This window comes from Aspergillus japonicus, assembly GCF_003184785.1.
Source record: "Aspergillus japonicus CBS 114.51 unplaced genomic scaffold BO86scaffold_25, whole genome shotgun sequence".
Lineage (NCBI taxonomy): Eukaryota > Fungi > Ascomycota > Eurotiomycetes > Eurotiales > Aspergillaceae > Aspergillus > Aspergillus japonicus.
The window spans coordinates 221492-233864 of record NW_020291662.1 but is presented as its reverse complement, the minus strand read 5'-3'; the positions used below and the strand labels follow the sequence as shown (position 1 = coordinate 233864).

At 51.6% G+C, this 12373-nt stretch overlaps 5 protein-coding genes across 5 annotated transcripts; 3 read left to right on the top strand and 2 right to left on the bottom strand.

Annotated features, from left to right (window-relative positions):
* Window positions 1–131: 131 nt before the first annotated feature.
* Window positions 132–1755, top strand: cwc2 (active spliceosome conformation promoter CWC2). The gene is made up of 5 exons (XM_025677829.1): window positions 132–498; window positions 571–761; window positions 823–834; window positions 957–1035; window positions 1083–1755. The coding sequence occupies exons 1-5, from the start codon at window positions 163–165 to the stop codon at window positions 1596–1598; spliced, it is 1134 nt and encodes a 377-aa protein (XP_025527533.1). The 5' UTR covers window positions 132–162; the 3' UTR covers window positions 1599–1755.
* A 1738-nt stretch (window positions 1756–3493) lies between these two features.
* BO86DRAFT_399773 (uncharacterized protein) lies at window positions 3494–3868 on the top strand (the record flags this gene model as incomplete). The annotated part of the gene is made up of 2 exons (XM_025673653.1): window positions 3494–3605; window positions 3672–3868. The coding sequence occupies 2 exons, from the start codon at window positions 3494–3496 to the stop codon at window positions 3866–3868; spliced, it is 309 nt and encodes a 102-aa protein (XP_025527532.1).
* Window positions 3869–5811: 1943 nt separating this feature from the next.
* BO86DRAFT_339195 (uncharacterized protein) lies at window positions 5812–7621 on the bottom strand. Its single transcript, XM_025669006.1, has 3 exons — window positions 6983–7621; window positions 6841–6928; window positions 5812–6786 (listed from the first exon to the last, which is right to left on the bottom strand). Exons 1-3 carry the CDS (start codon window positions 7474–7476, stop codon window positions 5998–6000), a joined length of 1371 nt encoding a protein of 456 aa, XP_025527531.1. The 5' UTR covers window positions 7477–7621; the 3' UTR covers window positions 5812–5997.
* An 860-nt stretch (window positions 7622–8481) lies between these two features.
* Window positions 8482–9572, bottom strand: BO86DRAFT_389385 (uncharacterized protein). The gene has a single exon (XM_025672117.1). It carries the CDS (start codon window positions 9315–9317, stop codon window positions 8700–8702), a length of 618 nt encoding a protein of 205 aa, XP_025527530.1. The 5' UTR covers window positions 9318–9572; the 3' UTR covers window positions 8482–8699.
* Window positions 9573–10328: 756 nt separating this feature from the next.
* BO86DRAFT_430635 (geranylgeranyl pyrophosphate synthetase) lies at window positions 10329–11562 on the top strand. Its single transcript, XM_025675716.1, has one exon. The coding sequence runs from the start codon at window positions 10371–10373 to the stop codon at window positions 11475–11477; it is 1107 nt and encodes a 368-aa protein (XP_025527529.1). The 5' UTR covers window positions 10329–10370; the 3' UTR covers window positions 11478–11562.
* The last annotated feature ends 811 nt before the right edge of the window (window positions 11563–12373 follow it).

Sequence of the window (12373 nt, the reverse complement as noted above, 5' to 3'; positions counted from 1 at the left end):
CTGATTGGTAAGGCGTCGAACGCGGGCCGCGTTTCTCCGAATGCTTACCTGTCACGTGACTCCCGTCACTCGCGGGCGGGAATCTCTTATCGTTGCTTGTTCAATCCGGTCGCCGTTGCCGCAACAATCAACCTCAACCTCCATCCTCCAGAATTCTCCATCATGGCAGACACTACGACGGAAACCACGCCCCCCAGCGTGGCAGAGACGACGCCAACGGAGCCTACCCCTCAGCCCGACGCGGTCGTCAAGAAGCGCATCATCCGCAAGAAGCGACGCCCCGCGCGCGTCCAGGTCGAAGCCGACAAGGCCAAGGAGATCCAGGCCCAGTTCCAGCCCCAGTCCGGCACAACCTACAACATCTACTACAACAAATGGGCGGGCGGCGATCGGGAGGACTCTTCACAACAGGCCGCTAAGACAAGATGTAATCTTGCTCGCGACTCAGGCTACACCAAGGCCGACGCGCAGCCCGGCGCGCACATTTGTCTTCACTTTGTATGGTTGGATGATTTCTGGTTGCATCGGCGAAGAGACAGGTACTAATCGTGTCGGGTCTGTGATTCTTAGGCTCGAGGACTTTGCCACCGCGGTCAGGACTGCGAATACCTTCACCGCCGACCGACGATTCATGACATCACCCCCCCTCAGATGGACGTGTTCGGTCGCGAGAAGTTCAACGATTATCGAGATGATATGGGCGGTGTCGGTAGCTTTCTGCGACAGAATCGGACAATCTACGTTGGTAAAATCCATGTCAGGTACGGTCCTCATCTCATTCCCCCGGTTGCCTCCGCGCGCAGATGACTAACTTGCTTTCAGTGATGATATCGAGTAAGCAACCCCCAATTCTCTTGACACACCGCACGATCATCGGAAGACGGCGAGATAATTCCTGCTATGCTACAACGGGCTGGGATGTAATTCTAGGCGGAGGCTGACTAGAGGTACAACAGGGAGGTTGTTTCGCGTCACTTCGCCGAATGGGGCGAAATCGATCGGATCAGAGTCTTGACTAGCCGTGGTGTTGCATTTGTACGTGCTTCACCGCCCCATCTATTGCATCACGCTAACAGTCCCAGGTAACCTACAAAACCGAAGCGATGGCACAATTTGCGAAGGAGGCCATGGCCCACCAGAGTCTCGACCACAACGAAATTTTAAACGTCCGCTGGGCCACGCAGGACCCCAACCCTCTGGCCCAGAAGCGAGAAGCCCGCCGCATCGAAGAGCAAGCCGCGGAGGCTATCCGTCGCGCCCTGCCGGCGGAATTTATCGCTCAGATCGAAGGCAAGGATGCTCATGCGAAGAGACAAAAAACCAGCTACGACCTCGAGGGCTATGATGAGCCGGACCAAGTGCGCTTTGCTGTGGGTTTGCGAGGAACTGGAGATGGTCAGCACGAACAGCTTGCACTTCCGGAGCCGCAGGACCAGCACCCACCTGAGGAAATTCCGCAAGCGCAAGTCGCGCAGGGCGGCATTTTTTCCAGCAGTACTCTGGCCGCCTTAGGGGCTGCTCGTGCGTCGGTCTCGGCCAAGCCTCAGCAGGTCGCCTCATTACAGTCGCTGGTAGCCTATGACAGCGACGACGAGTGAGGTGGATAGGATAAAATGTGCCTACGTTTAATCGGGGCGTTCGTTGGGGACATTGTCGGTTTAATGCGGCATCAGGTCATTGCTGATATGTCAGGTGTTCAGGAGAGGTCTCAGCAGCAAGTGCTGACAATGTTCCTGGTCTGGTGGTCCTGGTATCCCCACCTTCACTCAACTCCGCTCACATCAACCTGTTCTCGATGAGCCCGGCCAGTCGCAGGGCGCAGGCGCCCTCCACTGACCAAGTGTGCCACGTCTGGTGGTAGCAATCAACCCTGGTCATCGGAGTGGAGTTGCGATCTTCAACAAAGTCAGGCCTAGCTCAAAACATGGATTCGGAAATTTGAGCATGCCGCAGGCACGGATGACACGCAAAGGCAGGTTGCAATGCGCGGCGAAGGTTCAATGGTATCGCGAGATCGGCAGTTCAGTCTGTGTCTGCTCTGTGCGCAGTGTATATTATGGTAGCTTAGCACAGTAGCCATTACAACGACTCGCTCCGACTAGGTTCGATTCAGACTAATGTCCCGTACGTTGTTCTTTCCTGATATAACGTTTCTTTTTCAGAAGAGCGCTCATCCCGAGGCTTGTTGCAGGTAGTTCGATACAAACCCGCGGATGCGGAGTCGGGCAAGGCCCTTCGTAGGACTGGAAAGAAATTGACTGAGTGAACCGGATTCCCGATGTGACTTGTCCCCAGTCATATGACACCGCCGTAGTCAGATATTGTGCTATGGATAACAGTTGGATTATGAGGCTGCAATGATCTGCATGTAATGTGTAACTTATGACGACAGGCTCACCGAAAAAAAAGCCATGACCAGATCAAAGTTGTGAGTACTACAAGCTGGGATGCAAGTGCAGAACCTCCACGTTCCTGTCTCAGTATGACTTACGTGTATCAGCAACCAGCAGGATAATGCTACCATAAAGGCATAATTTCTCAGCTGTAGCTGTTCTTAAAACTCAGCACACTGTGATTAGCACTGACAGTTCTCTGTTGTCCTTTCCAACTTAGAGAAGTGAATCTCATTGTTACAACACCATGAACACTCCTATCCCTCTGTCACATGGTGGAAATGTTCGGGTAATCCAGTAGGGGCCTAGCCTAGCTGCAGCTTGAGGTGGAGTCATCACATCTAGATTGCGGCCCCACCCGCTATCACATACGTAGTCCTATATCAAGATCACTAGCGGCAGTCTGTCCTGCATCACCACATGCAAAGCTGAGTCAAATGAATGGCTATTATTACCCCACAGTTTCCAGCTATTGCAGGAGTTGGTCACACTCTGCATTGATCGACACTGAAGACTCCATGGTATAGAAGCACGGAGAGTCCGTCTTTCCTACCGCGGAGATGCGCAGGACCTTCCATGCTGCATCACAGAAGGCTCACTTCGGTCTTCGCAGAATGCACTGTTGGGTTGCGATCTTCGCAATGAGGTGATCCTGTAGCAAGACTCACCACAAACCCCGAGGGCATAGAGTCGACTTCCATCCACTCATCGGCCTTTTTTCTGGGAACGCCGGAGAGGCGCATCGGCCATCGACTTTGTCGGTGATATCCGCCGAGATCGTCAACTAGAACCCCACGCGAAGAGAACCTAGGCATGCTTATGCATATTGCTTCTCAAATAGTGTATTGTGATAGCAGGTCATTTCCAGCTTACCATACAGTTGATGCGCTGTAGTTCCATCATGACATCAGAGACTGCTCTCTGATAACCGAACTATTACTCCGTACTCCGTTTCAACCTCTCTCTCTGAGGTATAAATATGCCCTCCTCGCAGCCTTAACTCCAGCATCCTCATCAACCAGAACCATCCATCTCAACGGCACTTCATCTAAACTATCATCGTCTACAAGACTCAGCCTTTTGTCAATCACCCACCAACCATGAAGCTCATCGCCACCCTCATCGCCACCACCCTGGCACTCGCCGCCTCCGTGCAGGCCGCGGACTGCACCATGGGCTTGAACTACTGTTCCGGGGTCCTGGACGACGTCGGTAAGCGCTGAATTCCTGGCCACCACTCAATTGCATCCCATACTAAGCCACCGATCCCACCCCTAGACCCTAGATACAATGCGATCATGCGAAACTTGATCGTACAGAGGAACGGCCAGCACTGGTGGACTGGTATCTCCGATACTCCGGACGACTACTTGTACCACTGCGAGAGTGGTGGCCAAATCACCATCGTCCAGGATTGCCAATGGGGGTGTGTCAATGCGGGGGCAGGCTCGAGTGATTACTGCAGATGGGCGTGAGGCCGGCCTCGGTCGACAACGTGGATCTGAGGTCAAATGTATGAGCCAGGTTTGAATGGTGGGAGGGCGAGCTGTTCCGTCACTGTGTGTTTGCTTTGAATTTTGCGTGGGGAATGGCGGTGGGGAGGTGCTAGGTAGTGTATAGCAACCAACATCACCAGCTTGGCAACTGCTTGAAATCTATGACACTACCATTTTGCTTGATCTTTGTCTAAATGCTTTCTCCGTGTGCTGCTCGGAGTGAGGCGCCTCTGAGAGCTTTTTCCCGACTCGGCTTTCGGGGATTGCTTTGTTTGTGGAGGCAGTTGTTCGATGGCGTCGTGCAGTCGTTGCTGTCTCAATTTGATGACACCTGCAAGAGGCTATCCGCAGAACTAGCTAAGGCCTCCGAGGTGGGCAGCCTGAACACCAAGGCCGTGGGCCGCCGTCACAACGAATTCTGTGGCTTTCGTCATGGACAATTCTTCAGATAATGAATTGACGGGTTCCAGGACATAGTTAGGGAGTTTGGAATTGAAGCAGCGGGCAAGGTCAAAAGCACGAAGACATCTGGGCCTTCGCTCTTTACCCCGAGATGGTCCAGTGGGCTCGCCAGATGCAGAGGTAAAATGCGGCTCGGGATCGAGGGACCAGAGATCAGGTCCTGGGAATAGGGTGAGAGTAGTGGTCGAGACTTATTTTAAACCGATATGGTGAAGGCCAGATTATCATGATCTGAAGGTCTTCCCTCCTCCCCAGCTGTCCTGTCCTCCGGATCTTGGAACTACGCGAAACTATAGCCCTCTCGCTAGCTCGCTAGAACTGCGAAATGCCCCACAACATGTAATAAGGTCTCTCTCTTGTACGTGTGGAGTAAACCAAGGAGGGAGAACACAACTAATCCTATTGATCCTAACGATAGGACTAAAGGACGCAAGCTTTCACCCACCCACTCATCCTGAGCCGACCCTGCCAAGGGCTTGCACTTTAGCTTCCGACTGGTGCAACAGTGGCACAGTGGCATTACAGCTAGATGTCAGCGACGCAAAGTCGCTGGCCAGTGAGTCATCGTAAACAAAAGGACTGGCCAGTTGCAAAGCGAGTCCACCTAGCCAGCAGTTAGAGCACTTTTGGTCAGTGGTGAGACTTTGATTCGACCACGATGCGATCAGAGGATCACAGTATTTGCCCGTGCTACTGTCCATTATGCAGGAAATCTCATATGTAAAGATAGAGTTATTCACGATGAAAGTGGCTGGATATGCCACAGTCTCCACCACAATCACATCAGTGCTGAGGGTACACGCGGCTGCGATGGTGGTTCGAGCAGCTTCCAGAGATGTATAGCAGCTGTAACAACCCAAAACCCGCCAAAAAAAACAGGTTGGGATTGGACCCGACCCGTAAACCCGCGGGCTGCCTTAGTAGCAGGTATTTTATACTAGTATTAGTAAAGTAATTAAACTATATTTTCTTCTCTAAGCTGAGTTTATTGTAAGTACTTAGTATTTTTTATAGTACCAAGACAACATTAAATATATAATTTCGTATAGTAAAATATATACTTTCAAGCCTTTGGTTTTAATTTATATGTTATAGCTTGGTTGGTAAAATACTACCTATACTCTTTTGATATGATATAGAAACTAAATACTCATAGTACTTTTCTAATAAGAACTTAATGATAATGATAAAATACGTCCTTGATCTGCTATGATTTAACGGTATGATCTGTTTAATATTCCAGTTGTAGAGGGCAGTACTTACTGGTAAGGGCGGGAATCTTACCAGTAGTAAACTAAACAGAATCTCCAGCTTATTCATAGACTTTCTGGTACAAGCTTTGAAAGATGCGAGGAATGCAGTCTCTCAGTGAGATTGTTCTGCGCGAACCCGGCACTGCCGGTGGATGGCACTGCAACCTAGAGAAACCGGGACACGCATTCAGTACGACGTAAAATGCTGTATTAGGGGATCACTTTGGATGTCCACTGCTCCTACTCTAGAAGGAAGGTGATGTGCCTGTTTCTACAAGACAGGAGAGACCTCAACATAACATTCCTTCTTAACCTCTGATCTCATAATTCGCGCAGAACAGCGGCCGTTTCTTAGATTGCAGGGTGATGATTGTCCGCCTGCCTTTTTGGCACCTAATGCCTCCCATTTGGCTGGGATGAACCACTGGAGCTGGAGGATCTGCTCAGTAAGCTTTTGCCCTTGAGTCGAATCAAGCCAGACGTTCGTGTCTTTGATATTTCACCCAAAGCCTCGCGCAAGATGGACGATGATTTGCTCAGCTGGATGACAACCGTATGTGTCGTGATGGTCCCCTTTTCGATGACTGAAAGGCGCGGAAAGATGGTGAGAGCAGGTTCCTCCTGGGGCGGCCGTCCACTTTCTGGCTTGGCCTGCTTGGCCTGCTTGGCCTGCTTGGCCTCGTTTACAGTGAATGGAAGCCACCAATCCTCAGGTCCCGGTTGGTCGAAGTCCAGCTCGTATCTGCGCTTCGCGCGACGTATCGGGTCCCAAACGGCAGCTGCCCTGCTCACAATCCTCTCCAAGGCCGCACGCACGGATGCAAGATGAGATTCTGGAACTGACCCCTCCAGGTATGAGAGTACGCTTTTGACAACGGTCTGAATCATCTTCGAGAGATTCTTTTCCTGGTCTGGTATGTTGATGGACTGCAGCACAGACCGGCAAAAAGATTCTTTCGCGCTGTCTGTCACGGCAAGGTCCAAGAGAACCTCTCGAATGTGCGTCTCCTCCGGGATGACATAGCATGGCTGAAATATATATTTGTCAATCTCTCGCGCGAGAAGAGCGAGAATAGTTACCAAACGGATGTGTTTAGCTGGCTGGGTATTGGAACACGGGATGGGGATCTGATGATGCTGAACCAGGTCGCAGCGTCTCAGATTATCCCACAGTGAATCATTCTTGAAGTGATCTTTCAGCAACCTTTACCTCGACATTCGAATTCTGGAACATACCGAGATAGCTTCTGTGGAGAGATCAACACTGAGCAGCGGGTGCAGCTCTGTCTTGGCGAATTCCCAGAGAGCAGTGAATCCATCGATCCTGTGGGATTGATCAGTATACTCTGGCTGAGACTCCGATGCAGGGATCGCTCACAAAGAACTTTCATCGCCTTCAATATGTCCTGCAGAAAAGCTTTCGATTGTGCTCAACCTTGTGCGAGTGTCGTTCAACGATCGCTGAAGCTTCGAATTCTCCTCCTCGAGGGATCTAGCCTGCGCCTTAGCGGTGGACAGACTATCTTTCAGTCTTGACGCCTCCGCCTTGAGCTGTTCAATCGTCGTTTCAAGCTCGTTCACCCGTCTCTGTGTGTTATCGTGGGACTGTTTCTCTTTCGAAAACGTCTCGAACATGCCAAGGATGACTCTCTCCTTGTCGTTAACAACTTTCTCAAGATCTACAACGTGCTTTTCATAATAGGTCAGTTTATTCAGTAGCTGACTGCTATCAATAGCCACCGCCTGAACCATGTTGAATCCATCTGACGGAGTGAGATCCTTTAGTCGGGCAAAAAAGGCAAGAATGGCGTGGGGATTAAGGTCTAGGGCCTCAGATGTTGCTGAGGGGCCGGTTGAGGTTGCGGAAGGCATTGTTTGCTGTGGAGGCTCGACTGATTTCTTTCGAAGGAAAACAAAATGAGTTGATGTCGATGGTGCATCGATATCAAGTTTTCGTCTTGACTATTCTCCTCCCATCATTCTTATAATGAGTTGTGGGTGTGGACTTAGTCTCGAGGCCCCTCAAACCTGCTTCCACCACCTCACGGAGAAGTACTAAAGCGATTGACCTGCTCGCTCAAAATGGAGCTGTTGTGGCATGGTGTGTATGGTTACCGATAGTGTGGCTACCAACCACCAGGCGTCCGAGTACCCCTCCCTTGCAGGGATGCGAGTCATTACATTCACGCCAACAGCCTGCCAGGTGCCACTCATAAATAGAATGAGGCGGTCGGGCGGACCTCATGCAACGTGTTGCCTGCCCTAAGGGCTCTTATCCTTCTGCCACCAGACGACGCCCACTATGCTACACACACTCGTCTTGGGATGGCTAGGAAGTCGAGAGACATTCCTCGCCTCCTCCTTTTGGAACCCACTCGCTTCGCCCGCTCAACCATGACATTTCCAATTTAGTGAAGCAGACGCGCCAGCAACCTGCCGGTGGCCACGAAGTCTGTCTAGCCCAAAACAGCTCATATTAGTCCTGCCGTGATACTGTGAATCGAACAGGCAGATCGTGTCATGGCTTTCTGTATATGGGTCATACAGACAATGGACCCGCTCTGTTTCCACCCTGGACGCCTTTGTAGATGTCATTGAGGGATCCAGTCTCTCAGATCATAGGACCTGACTTTCTTATGCAAGTGGGTGGCAGTGTGCCGTGCGCCTGACATTTAAGGACATGGCATAGTAGAGTTTATCCTGCATCTGAAGAGGGAAAAGGATTCTTATTGTGACAGATTCCAAACGACCGTGTAGATCCACTTGTAGTTCTTCCGATGCAATAAATCTGTTTAGTGTGTAAATGTTACTGCCAGGAGAATCAACATCTAGCGCTCGAGCTTGTTTGAAATGGATGAGAGTACATATTAGAGCCGTTGGAGATTCAAAGCCAGTCAATCCAAGCGATTAGATCACACTCTTCGAGAGCAAAATCGCAATCACAGTCGATCCCTTCATGTAACCTATCGTCTGTCTGTCGGACTGCACTAGTCATGGGCACGTGCAAGTCCACCAAGCCAGCCTGACGGGGAACGATGTAAACCACACGGCCGACACACCTCGACCCCACTACCTCCGCGCATGACTAGATTAGTTCACAGGATTTCCGCCATCGATGCACACAGGTCATCCACATCGTCATCAACTTGGCGTTTTGCCCCTTCTATGCAGTGACCGGCCTTGCAGCCCTCGCACAAGCCGCGACTGTGCGGGCGCCGGGAATGGCCTTGGAAGTACTCGGGCTCCGACTGCCGAATGCCACTCCACTTCTTCAGTCGATACGTGATCCGTTCTGTGTAGGAGGACTCATCGAGGACGGGTCGGCTGATGGAACCACAATCCCGACAGCGTTGGTGATAGACGCGCGCGTTGTACTCGCGTGGCGAGTACAAGCGGACCGTGATGGCGATGATCTTGCTGGACCACCCGCCGGTCTTACAGAAGGCATTGCGGCAGACAAATCGCCCCATGACCCTGGTGTCATAGTGCCTGACGACGCCCACGTCTTCATCGTTGGTATGGAATATGAATTGCAGACCCTCGTCGTCGAGGAGCGCCTGCACCTGTTCGTGCAGCGCGGGATACATGGACCATGGCTTCTGGGGCCGGGATCTTTTGGCAGCCTTCTTTTTCGATCCTTGGGGTTTACTCCGAGAGGAGGACAGATTGGACCCTGAGTTCATGAGGCTGGTGGCTCGGTCTGGCTCGGGCATGATCGAAATCCGGTTTGAAGTGGGCTGTCTGACGAGGACGCCTTAATGAGATAGTAGCGGCCTCGATTCTATACAATGAATTATAGTAGGAGATCTGGACTTGGAATCTCTGGAACGGTCGCGGCAGTTGAGCTATGTATCTATCTATAGTTGGCGGATTTATGGCAGGGCCCCCAAAGACGGGTAGTGCAGAATGACCCGTCCAGTCCGGGGATCATTGCGCAAGGCTGGCCGAGTGGGAATCTAACAATAAAAGGTGAGGCAAAGATGCATCTGAGCGAGAGATAGAGAAATTGATTCGTGTACAGTTGCAGCCTTCGTCGAGGCGGGGTTGGTTGGTGGCGCAGCGCGGTGCGGCACGAACCCTGCTCGTCTGTCTGGTGGCGCTGTACTAGTTGCAATTCGCGCCAATGATGTATGTACATCATTGCATCCAGAGAGAAATGTGGCACACCGTCGGGCATCAAAGAGGTTGGTAGAACTGAAATGTCAAGCCCACATGCTTTCCGAAACAGAGAATTGTAGTGCCTTGAGAGCAAGCTACTCGCCGATTGGCTCCACAAGGACTAGTTGTGGGCGCATAATGCTGATTAGCGTAGTAAGACCTCTTGCAGTTGGCTCCGGCGCTTGGAAATCGGTCGTTCGTATCCTGTCATTCGATATCAATAGCCGCTGCGGTGGCACAGCGTGCCTGCGTGAAGCTGGCATATCTAATGTCTGGAGCTGCGCCGCATGCAAGGCTAGCTCCATGTTTTGCGCATCGCCGAGTATATTGAAGACCCATCAACGGTGGTATGCACCATTTAGGGGGGCAAGCTGGGGAGGGGAAGTGAACTTTTTATGAGAGCTGATGCTATACTGGGTTCGTCTAAGCGCTTAAGGAACAGTCCTTGAGACAGTTAAGATATGCCCAGCCACGGAGCATCTGAACAGCCCTATATATGCTCCGTCTGCCCCTTAGTTGTACATACCATGTTAGTCAATATTTCACTCCATTCTCCTTATCGGACGATTTCCTGCCAATACCTGCGATACTAGCAGCACAAAGCTGCAATGCAACCCACTATTATCTCCACGTTGCTCGCAAACGAACTGCGGCCAGATTCTGAGGCCGCCGCAACCATCAGCCAGGTGCAACACCTAGCATCCTATAATTGGATTGAATCCGATTCCCCTACGATTGCTATCCCCGGCAGTCCTAATCTGTGGAGTCCACCGTGGACAACCAAGAGGAGACGAGGGAAGCTGTTGAAGGTGCCCAAGGACTCAGGACTGCTGTACATCGCGCAGAATGCAGCGCGTCACCCGGCCAGCCCGATGGAGCCTCTCTTCCGCACCTTGTACTTCACTCGTCCCGCCTTCGACATCAGCGCAGTCGACATTGTGACGGACCGCAACAACATCCGGAAGCTGTTGACATTCATCAACCCGAAACACAACAGGAGCCGCCTTGAGGATTTTACCATTCAAATTGAACGACAGGGGAGGACCATGCTTCTTTGTCGCCAAGAGATATGGACCCGGGAGTTTATACCTCGCCGGGAATTTCGCGGGTTCGGCCATGAGTTTGAGAACGCAACCACTAGCCGTCGAATCCCAGACAGTACAGGCCACTACCGAATCGTGTCCTATGAATTTGCGGGACTGTCGTGTTTGGTGCGGTATGAGACCGACGGATACGTTCCGCCGGGTGACGACGTGGCTTCAGCGATGGGGCGGAGCAGCCCGAGTATCTTAGGTCCCCCTACGGTCATTTCTCCATATTCGGCGTTGAGGGTCTGCGAAGGAGGCCAAACCGTTCCAACGCAGTCCATACTGGAGATCAAGACCAAGGCCGAGCGAAAGCCTGTGGATCTGCAGCAGGTCCTACCTCAAATGTGGGTGTCCCAGACGTCTCAACTGGCTTGTGCCTACTACATACAAGACGGCTGGTTTATTCCGTGTCAGCCGACAAGTGCAGAATCCGAGATCCGAGAATGGGAGGAGAATCATCAGGACGACCTCCAGCGGCTAGCAGCCTTGCTTAGATGGTTGATTGTGTCTGTTCCCACGAGTGGCCAGAAGGCCACGCTGGAATATTATTCGCAGCGCAATCAGCTAGTGATCTCCCACGCCGAGCGTGCTGCGATGCTTCCGCCGGATCTCTACAACAGGTGGTAAACCAGGCTAAGGCGTTCCTTTGCAGCTATTATAGCAGCAGGTGTCGGTGTCTAGGGGCTTAATGAACTCGAAGGAGGCCCCACCCCGTAAACTGTGTCGTCCTGAGTGCATGAATTCAAGGCCGAGCGGAACAAAGGAAACCTATCGCTTGCTGTGCAGCGGTCGCCCACTACCAGCTCTCGACTTAAGAAAAGGCTCTCGGATCTTGTGGAGTCTGGTAGACCTCAAGGAATGTGCAAGCCGGCTCGACTCGGTGATGAACTTTTCGGATCAGGGTGCATTGGTTCTTACACTTGGGCAGTCCCGGGAATGGTGTGGCTGATGACATGCAGGGGAATCCCGAGGGTGAGGGGAGGCTATTCTGAGCTTGCAAATCGGGTTGGGTGGAGATATCTGGTTATTCCACTGTGAATACTCTAATATATGTTTCTATAAGCTGAAATCTAGCAGTATTCTCATGAGAGCTGCCTGCTTTACAAACATGGCATCTAGTCTACCAGTTTGGTCAACACGTGACTGGGTTGGATACGACTGTATGGAAACCCCGGAGATGAATCTTGGAGTTGAAACCAAATCACCCACAGCATACCTTTCCTGTACGGCACAGAATCTGGACAATTAAGCGTATTAATAGCACTAGCACTTTTTACTACTAATACTAGGAGAGAAAAAAAAAACATGGAGTTAAGAAGCGGCCCCTTGGTCCTTGATTCTGCTCTGCAATCAGCTGGATGCAGCAAGAAGAGCTGTGTACGCTTCCCCTCCCTTCCCCTCTTTCTGTTGCGCAGCGTTGATCTGACTCGGTGCCACTAGCACTGCGGAAAAACCTGTCTGCTGTCCAACGAGCAGCGCACCCAAAAACTGCATGTGGCGTGATGATAACACCGGGGATGCGG